The 25,102-nt window shown below is 45.4% G+C and overlaps 1 protein-coding gene across 1 annotated transcript in view; it reads left to right on the plus strand.

Annotated features, from left to right (window-relative positions):
* VWF (von Willebrand factor) overlaps positions 1-25,102 on the plus strand; it is a 159,612-nt gene that overhangs the window by 88,069 nt on the left and 46,441 nt on the right. The window contains exons 31-37 of the mRNA XM_083503303.1: positions 5,201-5,344; positions 6,868-7,032; positions 7,880-7,923; positions 8,999-9,176; positions 10,172-10,392; positions 13,196-13,388; positions 14,039-14,380. Of these exons, the coding sequence (XP_083359429.1) occupies positions 5,201-5,344; positions 6,868-7,032; positions 7,880-7,923; positions 8,999-9,176; positions 10,172-10,392; positions 13,196-13,388; positions 14,039-14,380 (1,287 nt within the window). The remainder of the gene's footprint in view (positions 1-5,200; positions 5,345-6,867; positions 7,033-7,879; positions 7,924-8,998; positions 9,177-10,171; positions 10,393-13,195; positions 13,389-14,038; positions 14,381-25,102) is intronic.

Here is a 25,102-nt window from a genome sequence, read left to right on the forward strand (position 1 = left end):
TTCTTTGAAGGAGCTTCATGTCCCCACTTTCAGCCTCCAGTTGGAAGGCTGAGGAGCAGAATGGGACATACTGCAAATAATAAATGCTAGGCAGGCAGTATACTGGGAGGTAAACCCAGCAACCCTGCTTGATCTGGGTGTTTCAAGCTATGTATGCTCAAATTCTGGAATTAATTTTAGAAGTTCTTTTAGTTAAACCAGAACTCAGCATGAATTCAACACTGCAAAGATCCAAGTAGAGAAATGATAAAGGAATTGAAACAAGCAAATCTTCTCATCCCCTCTCATAGTGGGGAAACCAATTACAGTGGTGCCTCGCAAGACGAAATTAATTCGTTCCGCAAGTTTTTTCTTCTTGCGAGTTTTTCGTCTTGCGAAGCACGGTTTCCCATAGGAATGCATTGAAAATCAATTAATGCGTTCCTATGGAGACCGTCAGGGGACAGAGAGGAAGCGTCGCGCGCCTTCCCCTCTGTCCCCGGACCTGTTTAAAGCAAGGGGCGGCGGGGAGAAGATTGCTTCTCCCTGTTGCCTGCCCCGCAATCTCCGCAATCCCCGGACCTGTTTTAAAGCAAGGGAAGGGGCAGCGGGGAGAATCGCTTCTCCCCGTTGCCGCCCCTTGGTTCAAAAGGGGTCCGGGGACAGCGGGGAAGACGCGCTGTGAAGCAAGCCCATAGGGAAATGCGTCTTGCGAAGCGGCTAAGAAAACGAAAAACTCCTTTGTCTAGCGAGTTTTTCGTCTTCCGAGGCGTTCGTCTTGCGGGGCACCACTGTATTATTGGTTAGTACCAATGTCTGCTAGTCTAACCTACACAGTGAGTGGGATGGCAAAACTGTTTCTGGACTTTGCCACCCACACACTGATTTATTTTTACAGTTCATATATCATTTAACATAAACATCTCTAAGTAGTTTATAAGAATACAGTAGTGTAATTGTAAAATCAATCGTAAAAATATAAGAGAGACATAATCACAACTCTGGGCAGTGTAATATGAAAAAACATTTCAGTGATCATGGAAAGACCAAATAAACAAAACTAAGGCAAACTAAGGCCTGGGGGCTGGATCCGGCCCAATCGCCTTCTAAATCTGGCCTGCGGGCGGTCCAGGAATCAGCGTGTTTTTACATGAGTAGAACGTGTGCATTTATTTAAAATGCATCTCTGGGTTATTTGTGGGGCATAGGAATTCATTCATTCCTCCCCCCTTCAAAATATAGTCCAGCCCCCCACAAGGTCTGAGAAACAGTGGACTGGCCCCCTGCTGAAAAAGTTTGCTGACCCCTGTTTAGACTCTCCTTTGTGGGGATCTTTTATATATATATACAAGGAGTACATAAGGCAGCTCAGAAGCAAGGCTAGTATATGGTGGTCAAAGTTTTGGCAAACGTGCCACAAATCAAGTTTAGATTCTCAGATGATGCTATTTTGCTGTACAGCTAATGTTTTCGATGTGGCTTTGGGCAAATGGAACTGAACCATTGCATGTCTCCACATGTCCCTGTCCATGCGTTACGTTCTTCATCAGAGGTCCTTCTCTGGGTTCCCCTGCCATCTGGAGGCATAGTGGGTCGTTACCGTGCAAAGTATCTCCAACACAGTTATTGTTACTGTAAGGCATCAGAAGATCTCTTTGGAGGGGAGACAGAAATTCCAGGTAGTGGTGATTAATATGCTACAGAATGTTTTAGCCAAGTAAACATTTCAGAAGAAACACAAAGAGTACAGCGTAGTCAAGTCCGCAAGTCTCCTGTTCCTATCCGTTAATGCCACAAACGTTTCAACCTTTGCCACTCCTAACAGCAACATACAGATTAGTCACCCAGATTGGCAGATCATTGGCCACACAGGTAATTTGCTGTTCTGCTGCTTGTGTGGGTGTTTTCCTGGTAGCAGTGAAAACACTCCTTAGGCCATGTCAGGAATTTGTTAAATATATATTTTGGCATTCGAGTGACTAAGAGTTTGGGATGGTTGTAGCATGCTGTCTTAATGAATGAGTGAATGAGTATGCTTGTGCTTTTTTCTTTCCACTGGGTGTCGCTGTAGCACCATTAAAAATATTTAAATAGCGCATTAAAATATGCTGTGTTTGAATATTTCTTCTAGCCTTCAGCCTAGATAACTCAATGATGTTTCATAACTAGAAAGATAATATTTCCCAGTTTGCTTTGAAAATGGTAACTAACTGATGAGTTAGTTCTTTTGTGAACTTTTAATTTTATTTAAAATGATATTGTCATATAATTTATCCTTTTTTTAAAAAAGGATAATTTAAAAAAAAATAAAAAATAATAAAAAATAATCCTCATTAATTTTCCACCTAGTTTAAAAACAATAAAACAAAGGAAGGGATAAATGTGAAACACATTTTTATGGACAGTAGACATAAATAATATAGTTGACTGGTGTGTCTTGCATTTCACGGAAGTAATACAAACATAAGAAATGAGCTAAAAAGAAGGGAGGAAAGGGAAGCATAAAAATATCAATCGAATTCCACAAAAAACCGCACCATTTCAACATATTCCATAATAATTGTGTTTTTTATTTTATTTCCTCATTTCTACCATAAAATATTGATAATAGCACCAGCCGAGGTGTAGCTTGAACAGGCTATCTAAGAATATTCCTTATTTCAATAAAAAATTTTGATCATAACATCCGTGCCAGAAGGCACTCCCACCACAAATAAAAAGACATTCCTCTATTTCCACATCCTTTCCAACAACTGGAAGATTGACTGGAGGTGATGAGGAAGAGTTGAATGGGTGTATAAATGTCATCTGTAATTTATTTTTACTGCAAAGTTCCATTGTTCTGGCTGGTACTGAATTAAAAATATTTCCCCTCCAGAACCTTTTTCATATATCCTCTACATTCTACAATGTTCCCTTGCAGGTTTGTTTTCCATGTAAGCCCCAAGCTATTTGCATATACATTAAGTATGTTATTATATCTTGCTCTACAGTTTACGTGCAAATGCTTAGAATTTGTGCTATTGTACTATAAGTCTCCTATTGTACTATAAATCTACCATTGCACATCTATAGATATAGGGATATTGCACACATAACATAAAGAGTAACAAGTGTAAATATATAAACAAATGTACGGTCGGGTTTGAGCAAGTCCGAAGGTTCCCATTTTTATGTTGTGAACTGCCCTGTCATCTTCAGATAAAGGGTGAAATACAAATTTAATAAATAATAATAGAAATAATACCCAGAAGGGAAACCAAGGCCGCTTTGCACTTCTGGTTTGCTAGCCAGAACTGAGCCACAATGTGACTTATTGATATGTATGAACCAAGGCCTGTGGTTTGTCTCCCCCCAAAAAAACCAACCTGAAACCAATAATAGTTCTTGGTTTACTGCTCTTGGTAGGTCTGGGCAGGCTAAACCATGGCAATCTGCAGGTAGTGCAAAGCAGCTGCCATTTTTCTTCAGGGTCCCTACGTGCTTGCTTGTTTGGTTTAGGATTATGCGTGACCTTGATTTATTACTTAGTGCAAGTGTGCAGGTTCTGGAAAAGGAGATGGCAGCTGATTTGCTGCTTCCTGGACATTTTGGTTGCAGCTCGTGCTTAGTCTGGAAAGAGCCAAGCCACAAGTCCAGGTTTGGATGATATGCTAAGTTAAACTAAGCTCAGCTTGGTGCAACAGCAAAACTACCACAGTCTCTTGGTGGCTGAGCTTAAGGTGGTGTGCAAACCAAGCCTATGTCTGCTTACAGCCATGCCTTATCTAGTACATCATAAAGTAGATTAAATGAAGCCAGTTATTAAATTGTCCTATTTTTAATCTTCTGTCTCTCAACAGTATACATTCCATAAACTTTATAATTTTTAATCAGTATACATTCCATAAACTTTACCATTCCTACTACTCTCTAAATCAGGGGTCAGCAAACTTTTTCAGCAGGGGGCTGATCCACTGTCCCTCAGACCTTGTGGGGGGCCAGACTATATTGGGGGGGGGGGGAATGAACGAACTCCTATGCCCCACAAATAACCCAGAGATGCATTTTAAATAAAAGCACATATTCTACTCATATAAAAATATCAGGCAGGCCCCACAAATAACCGAGAGATGCATTTTTAATTAAAGGGCACATAAATAAAAGGGACGTAGGTGGCGCTGTGGGTTAAACCACAGAGCCTAGGACTTGCCGATCAGAAGGTTGGCGGTTCGAATCCCTGCAACAGGGTGAGCTCCCATTGCTTGGTCCCAGCTCCTGCCAACCTAGCAGTTCGAAAGCACGTAAAAGTGCAAGTAGATAAATAGGTACCGCTCCAGTGGGGAGGTAAACGGCGTTTCCGTGCACTGCTCTGGTTCGCCAGAAGCAGCTTAGTCATGCTGGCCACATGACCCAGAAGCTGTAAGCCGGCTCCCTCGGCCATTAAAGCGAGATGAGCGTCGCAACTGCAGAGTCGGCCACGACTGGACCTAATGGTCAGGAGTCCCTTTACCTTTACCTACTCATGTAAAAATACGCTGATTCCCGGACCGTCCACAGGCCGGATTGAGAAGGTGATTGGGCCGCATCCGGCCCCCGGGCCTTAGTTTGCCTACCCATGCCTAAATCATTCTTCACTGACCTGGTACCTTCCAGATGCAATGAACTACAAATCCCATCAGCCCCAGCCAGAACATGCAGGTTGTAGCCCAACAATATGTTGGATTCTTAAGCCTTAACAGAGGAAACTGGCCACTCTCTAGGCACTCGGCTTGAGATCCTTGTTGACCTCCCCGTCTGCGTCTCCCAGCAGGATACAGGCTAGGTCACTATCGGCGATCCTCCTCAAACGTGAGAAGAACACACCACTCTTCTCTCCTCCCTGCCTCCCCCAGGGAGGGGAAAGAGACAGACAGAAATGTATTTACATGTCTTTATTTCTGTCCTTGCAGCAGTACAGAGAAACGCATCTGCACTCATCAGACTCCAACAGTAGAGATAAAAAAATCTCCACCCCTGTACTTCCAGTACAGGTCAGATGACACTCTGAGCTAACATCCGGTGCTCAGTACAGTGAATAGACTGCCCCTTTGTTTCCCCGGTACAGTCCCAAACATTCACATCCTGTTTTGCTTTCCAGCCACCTGCAGCTCGCTCCCGCATTGCTGCTTTTCCGTAACACTAACCCCTCTTGAAAATAGTCTACTGTGGGTTCTGGACCAGTTTTTCTTTTCATTTTCAGGAGAAGTGATTGACTTCACAGTTCAGCATGCCGTTTCTGAAGCCAACGGAGGAAGGCCCAATGCTTCCAAGATAGCTGTGATCATTGTATCTGCCCCATCACAAGATTCCATGGAGGCTGCTGTATATTCTGCAAGAGTCAATAGTAAATATTCTGCCACTATTTTTATTTTTACAGTACAAAGGTATTTTGGAAAGTAACTCCGTTTTTTAAAATAAGCCCTAGGAATTGTTGTTGTTAGTGGAACCACATAACTGTGGATATGTTGGGACAAAAGAATGTCTGGCAGAAAAATGATTAAGAGTTCCTTTTTCCTCTATATTTTCTTTATTGCAAAGTACCCCTTTCTGAGACCAGAGGCTTTGCGACCATGAAAACATGCAAGTAAATCCCACTCCCTGAATGTCACAGCACACATTGGTCTCGCTCCCAAGCACAGCCTTCCCCTTCCTGGCTCTTTCCAGATGCTTTACATTCAGAACCTCCAAGTGTCCCTATTTTGCAGGGACGGTCCCGCATTTACAGAAGCTGTCCCGGTTTCTAATGCCTTGCTTTACCTTCGGACATCCTATTTTCATTGGAGAAATGTTGGAGGGTATGGAGTTGCGTGTGAAGACCCCCCAAGCCACCCCCCAAATAAAGACACAATAGACACAGAATTTAGTTTTAGGTTTTTGGCATTATTTTTTGGCATCTTTATTGATTACAGCATGTGAGTAGTCGCTTAGGCATTGGTTCCAGACTACCTGAACCTGCCCAGTGGCAGGAACAGGACTGACACTGGGCACCACCATATGTCAGTAAGGGAAAGCATCCTGGGGGAGCGAGAAGCTGGCTTTGATGTCAAAACTCACCCTAGATGCTCCCAGGGGCTCTGGCGTGGCCCTAGCCGCTTGACAGGGTTCAGACAAAAGCAAGGCGAGCCCCTGGATTCCTTTAACGGAATTCCCTAGCAGCAGCGATAGAGAGGCAGGCACAGCCAACCACGTCCCCTCCCCAAAACATTGAACCAGTGCCTAACCCCCAACCTTACAAAGTTGTGACGATTTGCTACACAGTAGGCAAAAAACAAATGGCAGCAGCCAATCAGTCAAATGGCAAAATTCCTAACGGACCACTGTTCCAAGACAGACAACCCCTAGACAGGCATAGCAAGGCCAAAGAACAGCCCTAAATATAGGGTGGGAGGGCAGGTTATCCGATGCACGTCGCGAGAAGAGAAGCTCTCCAGCTACGTCCAGCCTCTTAAATAGCCCCTTGGCAGCCAGTAGACACCCAATCCAGCCAAATTTCAGCCCCAGGAACCGAGGGGCAACCAATGGTGTGTTATGGCTATCCAAACAGTCCTGCTCCACAACAGGGAGGCAGTTTATGGTGATCTGACCGCAACACATGCCCTCCATGGAGGACACGGTTTATCTGACCCCATGCCATCTGAAGGCTGCACTGTATAGGGAAGTTTTTAAATGTTTAATGTTTTATTATATATGTTTTTATATATATTGCAAGCCGTTCAGAGTGGCTGGGGCAACCCAGTCAGATGAGTGAGGAATAATAATAATAATAATAATAATAATAATAATAATAATAATAAGTTAAAGAACTTCCGATGAAGCAAGTCCACCACCTTCTAAGGGTGTATTTCAATATGTCAAACTTTTCCTTAGGGGTCGCATTGCTTCCCATTGGAGTTGGAGACAGATACGAGAAGGCACAACTGAGGACTTTAGCTGGGCCATCTGCCCCTGACAGGATAATCGAGCTACAACGCTTTGATGACCTTCCAACTCTGCTGGCATCGGGTGATACATTTTCCAGGAAACTTTGCACAGGTGAGCTTCAGAAAAACAAACCAAAAGAAAACAACATCACCACAACAAGATATATGAGGTGCCCTCTTTGCTTCTTAAATGGCTTCCATTATTCTCAGAAATTGCCGCTCTCTTTTCATAAGCTAGAGGATCCTACTTTGTAGACGTTCTTCAAGTATGCCAGTTCATCACATAGTGAGAGATGAAGAACAAAACTTGTTAAGAAGAAATGGAGACTATGAGCTACGCATTGCCAACTCCCACTCCCACCCTAGTTATTTATCTACTTTGTAGCTTAAAACAAATTTTGTCAGAAAGCGAGAAACTTAGAAAGGTCCCGAGTCCAGTATAGGGTCAAGTTGGATGTGAATAGGGCCACCACTGGTAAGGGTGGACAAATCTGTTCTGTCTTAGTCTGTGGGCATCTTGAGGTCCATCCCATTCTGCTCCTGGATAGGTTTTTTAGGATGATTCCATGACCATAGAAAAGGGAATCAACAGGGTTACACTCTCCATCCCTGTGCTGACCTACCATTCCTATTTAAGAAGGAAGAGGCTATATAGTCATTGGTTAGAATATATTTCGGGCTAATTTTCTTCTGAAGCTTGTATTTTATTTTATTTTTACAATACTTTTTATTGAATTTTGTGGCTATATCAAAATTGAGAACATAATAAAACTATGAGGAGCAAAACTTAAAACCCACAAAGGATGATTCCTCAGGATACTACAGCAACAATAACATATGTTGTGACACGTGGGCGATGCTGAAGCCTGTATTTTTTGAACCCACAGTTTAGTAGTCCTTAACACCCTGCGTAAATGAGATACAATATTCTAAATGTGTAATGATTGCTTCTCTTTCAGAGCCTGTCTTAGAGTGCATAGATGAGGATGGGAATGTGAGGGCAGTAAGTAGATGCAGTATATGTTTATATTTACATTATATTTACATTTACATAACTTAAAGATACTATGTGGATGTCCAACTAATCAAATCAGCCTGCAAAGCCACTTGTCTTGGAGAACGTCTCTAGATGACTTCTGTTTTATGGGACTGGGTGTGCGGAAGAATAAATGTCTTTTGGGTTGATGGTGCTCAACCATGGAACGAGAGCTTATTATTATAGACTAATATATCAGAACTGCTAACATTAAGCAAAACATCAGGGGAGTGGTGAATGGATTGTCCCATCCCAAACATGGTGCCACCTAATGTGGCCCTTTCTTACCTGATATTTCTAGTAAATTTTAATCAAGGTGTAGTAAAAGGGACGATCTACTGTTTCACTCCTGATGTTTTCATGTTGGAAGAAGTAAGAGAGATCCTATGCTTTACTGTCATGTTTCTCTTTTGGATTTTGTACGATTATGCATGAACTCATATACTCTCATCGTAAAGTCCTTGCATAGGACCAAGTACCATTCTCCTCAAGCGCTGTATTCCATCATATTAATTGTTTCACATTTTGGCATGTCTTTCTTGCAGAGGGGACAATCCAGTCAGAGTTAAAGACAACTAAGTCCCATTGATCTTGGTGGAGCAAACGTATATACATTAAGGTTACCAGACATCTCCATTTCCCAGGGACAGTCCCCAGATTTACAAATCAGTCCCCTGACAAAATCCATCTATTTATTACGAAGTTGAAAAGTGTCCTCAGATTCATTGAAAAAAATCTGGTAACCTTAATATACATGCTTAATTCTCCTATTGAAATCAGTGGGTGTTTATAACACTGACTTTGGCTGGTTCATGTCCAAGTGTTTCTCTGCATCATTCATATTTTTGTACACACAAAAAACCCCCTGTTCCTTTCTTTTATTTAATTGTCCAAGGCTATTTTAGCAGCCAAAGGAGAGTATCATCTTGCTTGCTAGATTTAGACTGTAGATCAGTCTGGTGGCTACTTACCAAATGCTCTTCAATTGTTATCATTTAAACATAGAATCCTATTTTAACTTCAGTATGTCGTTTTTGCTCAGCCTGGTGACAAATGGACATTGCTGGATCAATGTCACACTGTGACATGCTTCCTGGGTGGCCGCACAGCTCTGGAGAGCCATGGAATTAATTGTGAGAAGATGCCCAGACCAACATGTCGCAACAGTCTCCCTGCTATTAAAGTAGAGGAAACATGCGGCTGCCGTTGGGTGTGTCCATGTGAGTAGGTTGTTCTGCTGCCTTTTCATCCTCCCTCAGGTGTGATCGGTTCTTGACAGAGTCAATGAGGGCAGTTTAAGTAACAGGCAGGAGAGTTTCAGCTTACCTGAACTTAACACATAGAGCAAAGCAGCACATCTTTACAAATGATCAGTTAAAATATACTTCTACAAGTAGAGGATACGTGTGAAACAGGTAGCCTGGAAGAAAGGTGAAAGTGGTGCTAGGAAGGCATGGGTTGGCAGGTCGAAAACTGCTCACTCTCAGGAGCCGGGCTGCAGACAGCAGCTTTCTCTCAACCATTGCCAGCTGGCTCCTCTTGCCACCTGCATTTGTGGTACTAAAGCACAGTAGGGGACTGGCACAGTGGGATAGAGAGCAAGGCACCAGAATCCAGCCGCTCAGTTTCCCCTGTTGCTTTGCCTGTCAACAAAGAGAAGATTCAGGGAGGTAGCCGTGTTGGTCTGACGCAGTCAAAATAAATAAACAAATTAAATAATTGCCCAGTAGCACCTTAGAGAGCAACTAAGTTTGTTCTGGATATAAGCTTTTGTGTGCATGCACACTTCTTCAGATACCTTCAGAGAGGCTATTTGAAGAAGTGTACATGCACACAAAAGTGTATACAGTAATACCTCCGCAAACATCCGCCTCGTCTAGCGTCCATTCCGGTGAATGTCCGCAGCAAACCCAGAAGCGCCAGAACGGGTTACTTCTGGGTTTGCCGCTTGTGCATGTGCAGAAGCACAAACCGCTCCGTGCATGTGCGCAGACGCAGCACTTTGCCTTGCATCCTTTTTGGCTAGCAGCCGGGGCTCTGGAACAGATCCCAGTCGCAAAACAAGGTACGACTGTACCCAGAACAAACTTAGTTGGTCTCTAAGGTGCTACTGGACAATTTTTCATTTTTTAATTTATTTCTACAAAGAGAAGGTTTGCTTAAAATGATCAGGTCCCCTGATGGTCGTTTTTGTTTTCTTCCTGCCGCTTTACAGGCACCTGCATGGGAAGCTCAACCAGGCATATTGTCACCTTCGATGGACTGGATTTCAAACTGACAGGCAATTGTTCCTACACATTGTTTGAAGACAAAGAACATGATATTGAGGTTGTTCTTCGCAACAGGCCTTGCAGTTTAACCCCAAGATTCAATTGCATGAATGCCATGGCGATCACATACAAGGGCTCGTCTGTGCTGCTCTTCAGCAACATGACGGTAAGCCATTGTAGTGGGAATAATGCTTGACTGGGGACTAGATAAGCAGCTTAGAGTTGTGGTATAGCCAATGAAAAAGAAACGAGCCTGGGGATGGTGTTCAACTAAGGTTTACTCAAGGTAGACTCATTGAAATTAATGGACCTAGTCACATTCCTTCATGCCACTGGGTCTACTTTGAGTATACTTTAGCTGAATACAACCTTGAATCTTGCAGCTGGCTAGAAGGACCCTTGGAAGATCTCCACCTTATTGAAATAAAATGGCAGTTGGTTTCCAAACATTTGATGAAGAGCATCGCCCTCCACTTGGAAAGCCTAGTGCCAAAACAATACCTTAAGAGGCAGCTGAACCTAAGCCAAAAAACCGGGTAAAGTCACCCAAAGTGACATTTCGGTTGACCATCTTGATTCAAAATGGCAGCCAGTGTCCCAACAAATACCGCTACCCCCACTTCCAGAACACCCTTGCCAAATTTAGCTGTGATCTCTCAAGAGTTGGCTTAACCTATGGAGAACAAAGAGATGGACAGACAGACAAATCATTTTCCAAAATATATAGTATATGTAAAAACCAGTTCCCAGTGTTCCATCTCTTTCCAGTGTCACCCAAAGCAGAACCCAGGACTGGGCTATGCTTTCAAGAGCAGTCTTGATTCTCAGCGGCTGAAACCAGGGCCATCTTTTCCTAGGGGTGCAAGGGGTGTGGGGCACCCGGGTGCCGAATTCTGGGGGGCGCTAGGCGCCCACCGCTGAAGCCACCTAAGCTCTTAACTATCTACCTGTTATGAAATAATAATTTTGATCAAGCTAGAAAAACAAAATACATATATACCTAGGTATTACCGAAATGTATACCTACTGTTTCACTAAAGGGCATTCGACTTTGTGCGCTCATTTACCAAAGACGCGCTGCACCAGCAGTGGTGCTTGTCATTCACAACAGCGGCGTTTGACTCAGCGACGGCGCTTGTCATTCTGAACAGCGCTGCGCGCACAAAATTAAATCTTACATTATGTTACAAATTGTATTGAGCTGCTACGCGGCAGCTGCGTCAGTGGCACCTTTGACACAACTGATGTTTCTCCTAAGTAGGTGCCTAAACAATACTTAGAAGTTTAAGTGTGGTGGTGGTGTATACTTCAGTATACCGTATTTTTCATCCCATAGGACACTCCATCCCATAGGACGCACCTAGTTTTTTTTGGGGGGGGGGAAATAAAGGGGGGAAATTCCCTTTATTTCCCCCCCAAAAGCAGGTCGGGGAAACAGAACCAGGTCAAGGAACAGCGGGATGGCGGCGCTGCGCCTCCCTGCTGTCCCCCGAGCTTGTGGGGCTGGCTGATGTCTGCCCGGCGCGAGGGGCGCTCTGCTTCAGGGCGCCCCGCCCCCCGGGCGGCAGGCTGCTATCCGCAGCGTGGGGAGCCCTGCGGGGAACTCCTGCAAGGCTCCCCATGCTGCGGATGTCTGCCTGGCGCGGGGGGCGCTCTGCTTCAGGGCGCCCCTCGCGCTGGGCAGCAGGCTGCTATCCGCAGCCTAGACATTCCTGCCGGACCTCCCGTAGGGCTGCCTAGGCTTCGGATGTGTTCCTGAAGCCTGGAGAGCGAGAGGGGTCGGTGCCCACCGACCCCTCTCGCTCTCCAAGCTTCAGCAAAAGCCTGCATTCGCCCCATAGGACGCACCCAGATTTCCCCTTCATTTTTGGAGGGGGAAAAGTGCGTCCTATAGGGCGAAAAATACGGTAAGTGTATTGTAAATAAATGAGCAAATAAAAAAAGTTTGTTTCTTTTTCCTCCCTTCTTTCACAAACAAGAGATAAGGCGTAAGCGTAGTGTCTGACATAAGCATAATAAAAGTTAATTTGGGGTCTGAACTAAATTTGGGGGTGCTGGGTGGATCTTTGCACCCCAGTGGCGCATATTCTAAAGACTGCACTGGCTGAGATCTCAGGGGAGTGGAGAATATATAGCCCCCATCCCAAATGTGGTGGCCACCTAATGTAGCCCTTTCCTGTCCCCCCAAATGAGTCAGTCATTTACCTTAATCACCCAGTGCTTTACCAGTTGCACTGGTTCCTGGTGGAGTATAGGGTCAGGTTCAAGCTGCTGGTCTTGACCTTTAAAGCCCTTTGTGGCTTAGGGCCCTCATATTTACGGGACAGCCTCTCCTGGTCTGCCCCGCAGAGGACCTTAAGGTCCATGAATAACCATAGTTTAGAGGTCCCGGGCCCTAAGGAAGTCAGATTATCCTTCACCAGGGCCAGGGCCTTTTCAGTGATGGCTCTGACGTGGTGGAATGCTCTGTCCCATGAGACCAGGGCCCTTCATGATTTAACCTCCTTCTGACAGGCCTATAAGACAGAGCTATTCCTCCTGGCCTTTAATTTGAATTCAGCCTGATCTTTTATTTCCCTTCTCTTCCCTCCCTCTCCCCTTTTATGAAGATTACCCTCTCTGAGACCCCACAGCTAATTCTCCCCTGGCCTCCTCGCTGGCCCAAGTAGGACCAATTCATTCAGCTAGCCCTGGGGATTATTCTAATGCTTATTTCCCCTAAATTGATTTCTGAATTTTGAATTGTTATCCATGTTTTTATACTGTATTTTATGCTGCTTTTACAATTAAGGATTTTAAATTTGTTGTTAGCCGCCCTTAGCCCGGTTTCTGAACCAGGAAGAGCGGGGTATAAATAAAAATTTATTATTATTATTATTATTATTATTAATCGTCTACATTACCCTCAAAGCAATTCACAACAATGCATGGAAACAACAAGAAGGTTTTCTCAATTTTTTTCCAAACAGGTTGCTGTGAATGGCAAAACAACTAATGTTCCTTATGCCGACGGTCATGTTGCAGTCAATGTCTATGGAGCAATAATGCACGAAATCCGGTTCTCTCTTCTGGGTCACATCCTCTCCTTCACTCCAAGCAACAATGAATTTACTTTACAACTTAGCCCAAAGAGCTTCGCTTCAGAAACGCATGGCCTTTGTGGTATGTTAGAAAATTTGCACTTTGGGTGGTTTTCAGGTAGTTATCCGGTAAGGGTTTTTAGTGTTTTAAATGGTGGGCGAGCAAATCATATCAACTCAGCACGGGCTTTTCCAGGGGAAGCACTGGGGCAAAACAAGAACAACAGCAGCAGCAACAACAACTAATTATTTATATACCGCCCATCTGACTGGATTGCCCCAGCCACTCTGGGCAGCTCCCAACAAAAATAATAGAAACACAACACGACATCAGAACAAAAAACACTCGGACATGCAGCTTCAAAGCCCAGACCTTTGCCTAGAAGTCTGGATGAGTCCTCTCTAGAAATAGTGTGCATTGGAGCTAGCATAAACCAACTCTCGCCATTCTCAGAAACCACCTAGGAACTTTTGATTAGAATTGTGTCTGCCGCTCACCTAAAATACAGAAAATGTGTAGGGGGTGTAGCATTAGGTGAATCAAATTTGAAGGGTCCTCTTCAGGTGAAATGGCTGTAGCAATTTTGAGATGGGCCTAACATAGTTTTGGTAGGATTAGCAAACGTTTTCAAGTATGGGTCTTATACATATTCTAAGCTCAGTTCCCTGCTGGAGATAAATAACTTCTAAAGCTAAGATACTATAAAATTCTCTTCTGTGCCTCTCCTGTAGGGATCTGTGACCAAAACAGTGGCAATGACTTGGTGTTAAGAAATGGCTCCTTTACATCCGACAGCAGCCTCTTCATTGAAGAATGGACAGTGAAGCAGCCAGGGGAGATCTGTGAGGTGAACAGAGCTGGCCAATGCGTTGGCCATGCCACGACAAAGTGCAGCATCTTGCTGTCTCCTCAGTTTTACGAATGTCACCAAATCATCCCTCCAAACTTGTACTATGCAGCTTGTGAAGAAAACAACTGCTATGGTGATGAAATCTGTGAGATCATATCTTCCTATGCACACCTCTGCAGGATGCAAAGGATCTGTGTGGATTGGAGATCTCCAGAGTTTTGTGGTAAGGATTTCACTGCTTCTTATAGAAATACAATCTTCAGTAATCCAACTTGGTCTTTGCGCTGCCTCAAATTTCCGAATGCAATATTTAAGCTTTGGAGGTGGGGGTGGGGAAAGGCAGGTTGGCCATTCCCCTTCTTGACTACCATCACAGACACACAGACATATGTATGATACACACACAGGTGTGAAATGTATGCCTCTTAATTCAGACTGTTGTCCTCCCTGCTTATAACTGATTTTGATTTTGCTGCCTCTCAACAGTAACCATGCAAATATGTCTACAAGTTCATAAGCAGGGTGTGAAGAAAGTAGCCCTCCGCTCTGGTTTCTTCCCAGCTTTTGATATTCAGAGAAATACTACTTTGGACATGGAGGCTGGTTTTGTTTTGTTTCTATTAATAAACCATCCTCACTAATAGCTGTGGTTAGATTTGGATGTTTACACTGACTGTGGTAGCTCCTTTACAAAGATGACTAAGGGTGAAACTAAATACAATTAAATACATGCAATTAACCGTGGTGAGAATTGCTCTTTGAAATTCAGTTGGAGGTTTGGTAAGCCACACCTAGATTCGGATCCTCCCACACTTTCTCTTTGCTGGGGCAGAGAGAGCTCCGTTTTTCTCGAGTTGACCCTTCCCCTTCCCGCTCCAATGGAGTCAACCATCGTGGGCTCTTCTGTCTTGATTGGGACCTACACCTATTGCCAATCAACTTCATTGGGTTATTCTGAATCCTAGTATTATGAGGAAAGGAGAATGCTTTCTGTTCACTCTTCCCATCTCACTCATATTTTGCTGTCTCTAGCATATCCAGCCTCTTTATGTTTCAACCTTTTCTCATAGAGAGGGTGCTCCAACCCTTTGCTCAGTTTTGCGGACTTATGAGGGAAATACATGTGATTGCCACTGGCAGTGGCAAAGCTTCATGCTCTGGCACCGGGGGGGGGTGGAGAGCAGGAGGGAGCAGGGCTGGCGTGCATCCCGGGGGTGTGGCACGCCACCTGTGGGGGCATGGCGCCCAGCGCAGGCGGGGGAGGCAGCCGTGATGGCACCCCACCAGGATCACGCTGCCGCGGGCAGTGCACTCCCCCTGCACTCCTCTTCCTCCGCTAGTGGCCATTGGTAGTCTAATTTGACACCAAGCTCTCCTTTCTAAGGCTAGAATATGGTTATTGAGCTTTCGCCCCAGAAAGTTGAAAACAGCTGGTCGTGGTATCATCTCACATTTGCTCTAGAGGGGGTGAGCCAGGAAATGTAATGGACCTTTCCTCTTCAGAGGCAGCATACCTTGGAATACTTAAGGCAGGACAGTTGTCCATGCTTTATTTATTGACTTCTCAGAGACGTATTTCATTGTTGGAAACAGGATGATTGACTAAGTGGATCTGTGATCTTCTTATGTTCCAGTTTCAAAGATCCATTTGGTCTGAGCAGGTCTTAAGTACATCCGGTGCCATGGTGCAAAGATCCCTTCGGCGCCCCCCCCATTTCTTAGAATTCCCAGGCTTTTTACGGCACTGCCAGATGCTTTGCAGGGCTGGAGGAGGTGGGCAGCGGCTGGAGGAGGCTCCTCCAGTGGAGAAGAGGTGGACGCTCCGGGTGTGGTGCTGCTTCAGCGAGGCGGGTGAGGGCAGCAAGCTGATGCCGGGAGGTGCTGCGCCCAGCCTCCATCTCTTCCCTGGTGCCCTCCAGAACTTGGTGCCCTGGCACTCTGCACCACTTGCCTCTATGGGCAAGACGCCCCTGGGCCTGAGATGCCAGTAAATACTGTATTTTTCGCTCTATAAGACACACTTTTCCCCTCCAAAAATTGAGAGGAAATGTGTGTGCGTCCTATGGAGCAGATGCAGGTTCCTTGGCTTCAGCAATAGCAATGCGAAGCCTCCGAAGCACAGAAGGAGAGCTCCCCCCGCACTTCAGAGGCTTCACGTTGCTTTCGCTGAAGCCCCCAGGGCGCAGCGAGAGTTCGCCCTGCGCCCTGGGGGCTTCAGGCAGCTATCCGCAAGCCTTCGGAGTGCAGCAGGAGTTCCTGCTGTGCTTCGAAGGCTTGCGGATAGCCACCTGAAGCCTGGAGAGCGAGAGGGGTCGGTGCACACCGATCACTCTTGCTCTCCAGGCTTCGCTTCACTGGAGAGGCGCTGCACAATTTTCCCTTTCTGCGAAGCGGGAGGAGAAATGGAAGGGGCTCCATTTCTCCTGCTGCTTCGCTGAAGGGGCGCTGAGCAGAGAGGGGGAGAATTATTTTTTTCCCCTGTTCTCCCCCTCCTATGGTCCGGTGCGTCCTATAGAGCGAAAAATACGGTAAAAAGTGCCTATCTTCAACAGGAAATTAAGTATCTTTTACATTACTTTCAGTTTTCTTAAAAACAATAGGCTGTCTCCAAGACAAATCTTGGATATGAATTTTGAATATGCCATGACACTCTTGTCTACTGTTAACTCCCACTGCTCTACTGATCTACCCTCTTTCTCCCTAGAAGGACACAGTGAAGGGTGTTCCCCTGTACAGTATTGCTCTTTTCCCTCTCACTCTTTATAATATTCCTCTGTTACTCAGCCACACAAGCCTGCACATAAAATAACCACTGCCTGAAAGGTTGGTGCAACCACAACAAAAGGTGCAGTCTAGTCTCCACCTTGCAAGTATATGAAGAAGGCATCTCTCTGTGTTTTGGGTGGTTTCATTTGTCCTGCAGAGAAGAAATTGAAGCGGAATTTATTTAGGCAGAATGAAATAGATTTCAGTTCTTAGAGAACTGCACAAGACGTATTTGAGAAGACACTGTTATTGTAGCCTAGTGTTTTCAGAAACTACCTACTGCAAATACTCCATAAGGAATAATCTGAGGAGAGAGAGAGAGAGAGAGAGAGAGAGAGAGAGAGAGAGAAAGCACTGCCTGCCATTTCCTGGATTTAGTGAGAAAGCCAGTTTTCCCGTCATAGCATCCAAGGCTCAGGCATTTTAATAACCTCTCTGAATTCCTCAGATTCTCAGCTTGTGACATAGCCACATACAGCCAAAGAACTCCCCAATTTAACTACCAGTTCGCATAAAGTAGTCTTTGGTGTATTAACAATGGCATCTTCTTTCCCTGTTTCTTAGGAGCAGGTGCATGTCTTAGGGTGGCCAGGAATAGCATTGTCAATTACAAGGACATTGTGCAGAATACACAAATGACTCAGTGGACAGCATTGCTTAATCACTGTAACACTGCAGACCAATAAAAATACGTATAGGTTTACCAAACCTAATTTAACCTACTTCTGCAGATCTCTGTTTGAGAACTAGTTAATTCCTGGAGCTGCAATGTAATTCTTCATGGAGCTCCCCCCAGGTTGCGGTGCTGCTGTTGCATTTGTTGTCACACCCCTTAAGGCCAGGGAGAAGAAGGGATCTTAAAGGTGGGTGGGTAGATGGAAAGCAGGGGTTCGCAACTGTCCTTATTCATAAGGCAAATGGTTTGTTGTTGTTTAGTTGTTTAGTCGTGTCCGACTCTTCGTGACCCCATGGACCAGAGCACGCCAGGCACTCCTGTCTTCAACTGCCTCCCGCAGTTTATTCAAACTCATGCTGGTAGCTTCGAGAACACTATCCAACCATCTTGTCCTCTGTCGTCCCCTTCTCCTTGTGCCCTCAATCTTTCCCAACATCAGGGTCTTTTCCAGGGAGTCTTCTCTTCTCATGAGGTGGCCAAAGTACTGGAGCCTCAGCTTCAGGATCTGTGAGCACTCAGGGCTGATTTCCTTAAGAATGGATAGGTTTGATCTTCTTGCAGTCCATGGGACTCTCAAGAGTCTCCTCCAGCACCATAATTCAAAAGCATCAATTTTTTGGTGATCAGCCTTCTTTATGGTCCAGCTCTCACTTCCATATATCACTACTGGGAAAACCATAGCTTTAACTATACGGAACTTTGTTGGCAAGGTGATGTCTGTGCTATTTAAGATGCTGTCTAGGTTTGTCATTGCTTTTCTCCCAAGAAGCAGGCATCTTTTAATTTCGTGGCTGCTCTCACCATCTGCAGTGATCATGGAGCCCAAGAAGGTAAAATCTCTCACTGCCTCCATTTCTTCCCCTTCTATTTGCCTGGAGGTGATGGGACCAGTGACCATGATCTTTGTTTTTTTGATGTTGAGCTTCAAACCATATTTTGCGCTCTCCTCTTTCACCCTCATTAAAAGGTTCTTTAATTCCTCCTCACTTTCTGCCATCAATGTTGTGTCATCTGCATATCTGAGGTTGTTGATATTTCTTCCGACAATCTTTATTCCGGCTAGGGATTCATCCAGCCCAGCTTTTCGCATGATGAATTCTGCATATAAGTTAAATAAGCAGGGAGACAATATACAGCCTTGTCGTACTCTTTTCCCAATTTTGAACCAATCGGTTGTTCCATATCCAGTTCCAACTGTAGCTTCTTGTCCCACATAGAGATTTCTCAGGAGACAGATGAGGTGATCAAGCACTCCCATTTCTTTAAGAACATGCCATAGTTTGCTGTGGTCGACACAGTCAAAGGCTTTTGCATAGTCAATGAAGCAGAAGTAATGTCTTTCTGGAACTCTCTAGCTTTCTCGATAATCCAGCGCATGTTCGCAATTTGGTCTCTGGTTCCTCTGCCCCTTCGAAATCCAGCTTGCACTTCTGGGAGTTCTCGGTCCACATACTGCTTGAGCCTTTCTTGTAGAATTTTAAGCATAACCTTGCTAGCGTGTGAAATGAGTACAGTGGTGCCCCACAAGACGAATGCCTCGCGAGACGGAAAACTCGCTAGACGAAAGAGTTTTCCGTTTTGGAGGTGCTTCACAAAACGAATTTCCTATGGGCTTGCTTCGCAAGATGACAATGTCTTGCGAGTTCCTGCTGGTTTTTTTCCCTTCCCCCCCTTTTTCTAAGCCACTAAGCCGCTTATCAGCTGATCCGATCAGCAGATAAGCCACTAAAAGCTGCTAAAAGCCGCTAATCCGCTAATCCGTCAATGGGCTTGCTTCGCAAGACGAAAAAACCGCTAGACGAAGAGAATCACAGAACGGATTCTTTTCGTCTTGCAAGGCACCACTGTACAATTGTGCGGTAGTTGGAGCATTCTTTGGCACTGCCCTTCTTTGGGATTGGGATTGGGATGATCTTCAAATGGTTTACTTTACAACATTTCTCTGGGTGTCCTGATATTAGGGCTACCTGGGCTTGAACGAGAAACCATATGGGCTGTATCTGGAACCTGGCCCAATGAGTATCTGGGACCATGTGTGTGCAGGACTTGGAGATCTCTTTTGAACAGGAGCCGGTGATGGTGGCTTCAACAACTGGCCAGCAGCATGAAGCCTGTGTACTGACCAGGCCTGTCATTTCTGCCCTTGCCTGGTCAACAGGCCAGTAACTTTTGCCTGTTGCACTTCAGGTTCTAGCCCCTTGATTCTTCATCTCCAGCCACTGACCCCAGGGATTCTGAGCTAGAGAACATAGCACCCAGGTTCAGATTTAGGATCACCTGCCATCCCCTCTCGGCCCTGATTTGTGAGTTTGACAATGATTGTACTTCCGGTGTTGATTTGCAGTGGATTTTTCAGCTAGCTGTTCCATTTTCCACTGTCTCCCTCAAAAGTTGGGCAATGCACAATTTGTATCTCCTCTTTCCCACCAGCCTAATTTCTACACTGGCCCATTCTTAAAGGTAAAGGGACCCCTGACAGCTATGTCCAGTCGCGAGCGACTCTGGGGTTGCAGTGCTCATCTCCTTTAAAGGCTGAGGGAGCTGGCCTTTGTCCGCTCCGCAGACAGTTTTTCTGGGTCATGACTAAGCCGCTTCTGGCGCAACAGAACAGCAGCACCAGAGCAGCACACGGAAACGCCGTTTACCTTCCCACCAGAGTGGTACCTATTAATCTACTTGCACTTTTTGACATGCTTTCGAACTGCTAAGTTGGCAGGAGCTGGGCCCGAGAAACGGGAGCTCACCCCGTTGTGGGGATTCAAACCACCGACCTTTAGATCAGCAAGCCCAAGAGGCTCAGTGGTTTAGACCACAGCACCACCCGCAGCCCATTGTTATTGACTCATAATGTGAAGGTTGCCCAGTCTCTGAGCCTCTCTGCTTAAATGTTGATTGTGCTGAGAGCCAACTGATCTTCTCTAATCCTTTTCTGAAGTCTATCGATCACATTTTGTGTTGGAATCCACTTTGGGACCACATCTGAAGTGAAAAGCAGTCTACAACTTTAATAAATGAATATAAAATTAAATAGTTTTATAGTGAATTGATAAGTTAAGCTAAGTGTGCATTGTGTTGGGAAATAGTTATGTCATGCTAAATCTACTGTCAGTCAGTTTCATTGGTTGACACTAAGTTACAATATTGGTGGGGGGAAGGGAATCTCTCGCGTACTGTTCATAATTTTGTTTTCTGAACAGACTGATATATCTGAACAGCTCACTGTGGGAAGTAATACTATTACTTTTAATATAATTTTGTTTAAACTTTTATTTATTTCATAATATATATATACCGCTTGATCGTAAAAAACCTCAAAGCAGTTTACATTTTGATAATGCAATAAAACAGAGAAAAAATCACAACCCTACTTTAAAACATAATAAAGAAAAAAAAATTACCTCAACTTTCTGAACATCTGGGAAGGCTTGTCTAAACAGGAATGTTTTTAGCAGGTGCCGAAAAGAGTAGAGTGAAGGCCCCTACTTCACCTCAATTGGCAGGGAGTTCCAAAGTTTTAGGCGCTGCCACAAAAAATGATCAAGTTTTTACAAGTGCAGAAAACAGGTATTATGTGGCATCTGTGGCAGTTCCAATTCTGCCGACTGAAGTGGTCCAGTGGGCACATGTGGGGCAAGGCGAGATGATAGGTGTTAAGTTGTGGGTGAACATGTCAGAAGACACAGCGATTCTTCAAACAGCTCTTGTTTATTCACAGGCCAGGAGAGAACTGAACTGAAGGGTTCAGCCAGCCTGCTTATATAGAGCTCCACTACAACGCAACTGTTACAACTTTCTAAAACTATCCAATCACTGAACGTCACTTTCGATCCCTTATTTTCATAACTATCTACAGTATCCCCCTGCTGGCCCAGGGTGAGAACTTCAGTACATAACAATAGGTAAACTGGTTTGAAGAATTTTCTATACAAATAGTAACACTTTGAACTTGGCCCGGCAGCAAATGAGCAAGCAGTGCAGATCTCTGAGCATGGGTCTTATATACTGACAAGGCCTCACTCCTGTCAGCAATTGTGCTGCAGCAGTCTGCATCAACTGCATCTTCTGGATCAAGCACAAGGAAAGCCCCCACATGAGAGGCTTTATGTCTCCATTTTGATGCAAGCATTACAAATAATACCTGTAGTGGTTGGGAGTTACTCGTGCGTAATCCTGCCCCGTTTGAGCATTGGATTGCCTGGTTAAACCCTCCGGACTGCACAGCCCATCTCAGCGTGGCTGCCCTTAGTCACTCGTAGAATCTGTCTGTGGGCGTTTCTTAAAGCGCTGCCAACATAAGAGTTGTTTGACGCCCAATCGTCTCCGCCTCTCACTGCGCGGGAGTCTCCTGCGCAGGGTGGGCGTGGGCAGCGGGGTGCTTGGGCTCTCCTCACTAACTTCCAACGAAGAGTCCTGGAGCCCCTGCACCTCCCTGTCCCGTTGCTCTCCTGGATCCCTGGTGTTACACTCATTCTCTTCCCCTCCTTCCCAGCTGAGTCTCCCCCTAGCGCTGGGACCTTCTCCTGCAGAATCAGAGACCCTCTCCTTCTCCCGTGCCTCTGATGTCAGTTCCCTGACAATACCTCCGACTTTTATAGCCATGAACGTATTTTAAGGACCCGATCTGGAGCTAAAAAGAAAGCAATGTTGCTGCGCAATTAAGTAAACACAAAAGTATGATGTAACCTATGAGCATCATGCCTTGCAACGGACAACTTGCAGATGGATGCTGATGGTGTTTAGGAAAATGTTCTCATTTCTGAACATGACCTCACTGTCTGTGGAAAGGAGAGGGCATTGTAAAACTAAAAATAAATTAATCCTTGGCTAGTTACTTGTAGTAATGGATGTGAACAAGCAATGCATGCCTGCGGCAAGAAATAGCCAGGGAGTACATTTACAGTCCACCTGCCACCCGACCCCAAAGGCACAGCTTTCATAAGGTCCAAATTATATATGCTATGGGGTGAGATGATCCTATCTGTAGGGACTCGGGTGGCACTGTGGTCTAAACCACTGAGCCTCTTGGGCTTGCCAATCAGAAGGTCAGTGGTTCGAATCCCCATGACAAGGTGAGCTCCCGTTGCTCTATCCCAGCTCCTGCCAACCTAGCAGTTCGAAAGCACACCAGTGCAAGTAGATAAATAGATACCACTCTGGTAGGAAGGTAAACGGTGTTTCTGTTCACTCTGGTTTCCATCACGGTGTTGTGTTGCACCAGAAGCGGTTTAGTCATGCTGGCCACATGACCCGGAAAGCTGTCTGCGGACAAACGCCAGCTCCCTTGGCCTGAAAGCGAGATGAGCTCCACAACCCCATAGTTGCCTCTGACTGGACTTAAATGTCCAGGGGTCCTTTACCTTTCTCTTTCCCTTGTACGTAGTTGACAAATGTGTGACACGACATGGTGTTACGTCACCCTTTTCCAATGACTGCTCTGTTCTAAGGTTGGCTTGGGCTATGATGGGGGAAAGGGGGTAGGGGGTAGGGAAGGAGAACTTGGGGGGAGTTTGGAGAAGCAAAATGTTCTTTCATCCAAAGGAGGTGGTAACAGGATTCTTGCGCTCAGCTCATGGTGCACCAGTGCCAATGGCAGCCACCATGATGACAGCAATGACTTTCCACCATGACCCTCCCTGGGTTACACATACAGTGGTGCCCGCAAGACGAATGCCTCGCAAGACGGAAAACCCGCTAGACGAAAGGGTTTTCCGTTTTTGAGCTGCTTTGCAAGACGATTTTCCCTATGGGCTTGCTTTGCAAGACGAAAACGTCTTGCAAGTGTTCCGATTTTCCCCCGCTTCCCCCCTTTTTTCTAAGCCGCTAAGCCGCTAATAGCCTTTTAGCCGCTAATCCGCTAATCCTTTAATAGCCGCTAAGCCTTTAATAGCCGCTAAACTGCTAATAGCGCTAATCCTCTAATCCGTCAATGGGCTTGCTTCGCAAGACGAAAAACCGCTAGACGAAGAGACTCGCGGAACGGATTAATTTCGTCTTGCGAGGCACCACTGTAATTTTGTTTCATTCTTGAATAGCCGGTGATGATCCTGTCCAGTGTATGAAAGAATGATACATGGGATAGGAAAAGTTCTGGGTTATGTTTGTGCTGAAGTCTCATAAAACTTGTAATAGTCACTTAAATAAATGAGAGACCAGGCTCAGCAGCTACAAAGCCAACTTTCTGGCAGGGCTTTCGATAAAGATGTCTCTGTGATATATATTTTTCCCCGTTTTAAGATGCTACAAGGGTAACACCTTCATTAAAGTCCGCTGCAGTTGCTTTACTAATATCATTCAAGCACAAACGCGAACATATTTTAAATACACTACAGGTCGATCGAGGGCCCCGTCTTTGAATCTTTCCTGCATAGTATATCCCACGAGACGGATTGAGATGTCAAAGACCCTTTGCCAAAATGCAAAGGCAGAAGGAGAAGGGAGGACAAAGTTTGTCTGATGACCTGAATTGTCACAGTGATGTGCAGCCTGAAAAGTTAACTGCGGCACCTTGGAGCAGTCTCTGACTTGGAGTGCCACAAAATTTGAATTTTGCCCAAATTTCCACTTTTGCCATTTTGAACTCTTAAGTATCAAAGTTTGCTTTAAATGCCAATTCTGCATTCAAAATTTGAGTGCTTTAGATTTGTTGGTATGCATTGATTTCACTTCTCTTAACTTTGAGCTACCGTATTTTTTGCCCTATAGGACGCACTTTTCCCCCTCCAAAAATGAAGGGGAAATGTGTGCGCGTCCTATGGGGCGAATGCAGGCTTTCACTGAAGCCTGGAGAGTGAGAGGGGTTGGTGCGCACCGACCCCTCTCGCTCTCCAGGCTTCAGGAAGCTATCCGCAAGCCTTGGGAGCCCACGGGAGTTCCTGTGGGGCTCCCAAGGCTTGCACACAGCAGCAGAGCGCCCCCCGCACCAGGCAGACATCCGCAGCGTGGGGAGCCCTGCAGGAGTTCCCCGCAGGGCTCCCCACTCTGCAGATAGCAGCCTGCCGCCCGGTGGGTGGGGCGCCCTGATGCAGAGCGCCCCTCGCGCCGGGCAGACATCGGCCAGCCCCACAAACTCGGGGGACAGCAGGGAGGCGCAGCACCGCCATCCCGCTGTTCCTCGACCTGGTTCTGTTTCCCCTACCTGCTTTTGGGGGGGAAATAAAGGGGAAAAAATTCCTTTATTTCCCCCCAAAAAAACCAGGTGCGTCCTATGGGACGGAGCGTCCTATGGAACGAAAAATACGGTAACCACAATAAAGACTTCAGAAAGTGCCCTTCTTCTTCTTCTTCTTCTTCTTCTTCTTCTTCTTCTTCTCCTTCTCCTTCTCCTTCTCCTTCTCCTTCTCCTCCCCCTCCTCCTCCTTCTTCTGTATTTTAACATTCAATGTGCCCAACTGAAATCTGAAATGGCACTCTTGGCATTTCCCAGCTATGTCAGGAAATGCTTGATATTTCACTATGTTTTTATATATGCTGTAAGCCGCCCAGAGTGGCTGGGGAAACCCAGCT

Source organism: Podarcis liolepis (genome assembly GCF_965112155.1).
Source record: "Podarcis liolepis genome assembly, chromosome: 5".
Taxonomy (NCBI): domain Eukaryota; kingdom Metazoa; phylum Chordata; class Lepidosauria; order Squamata; family Lacertidae; genus Podarcis; species Podarcis liolepis.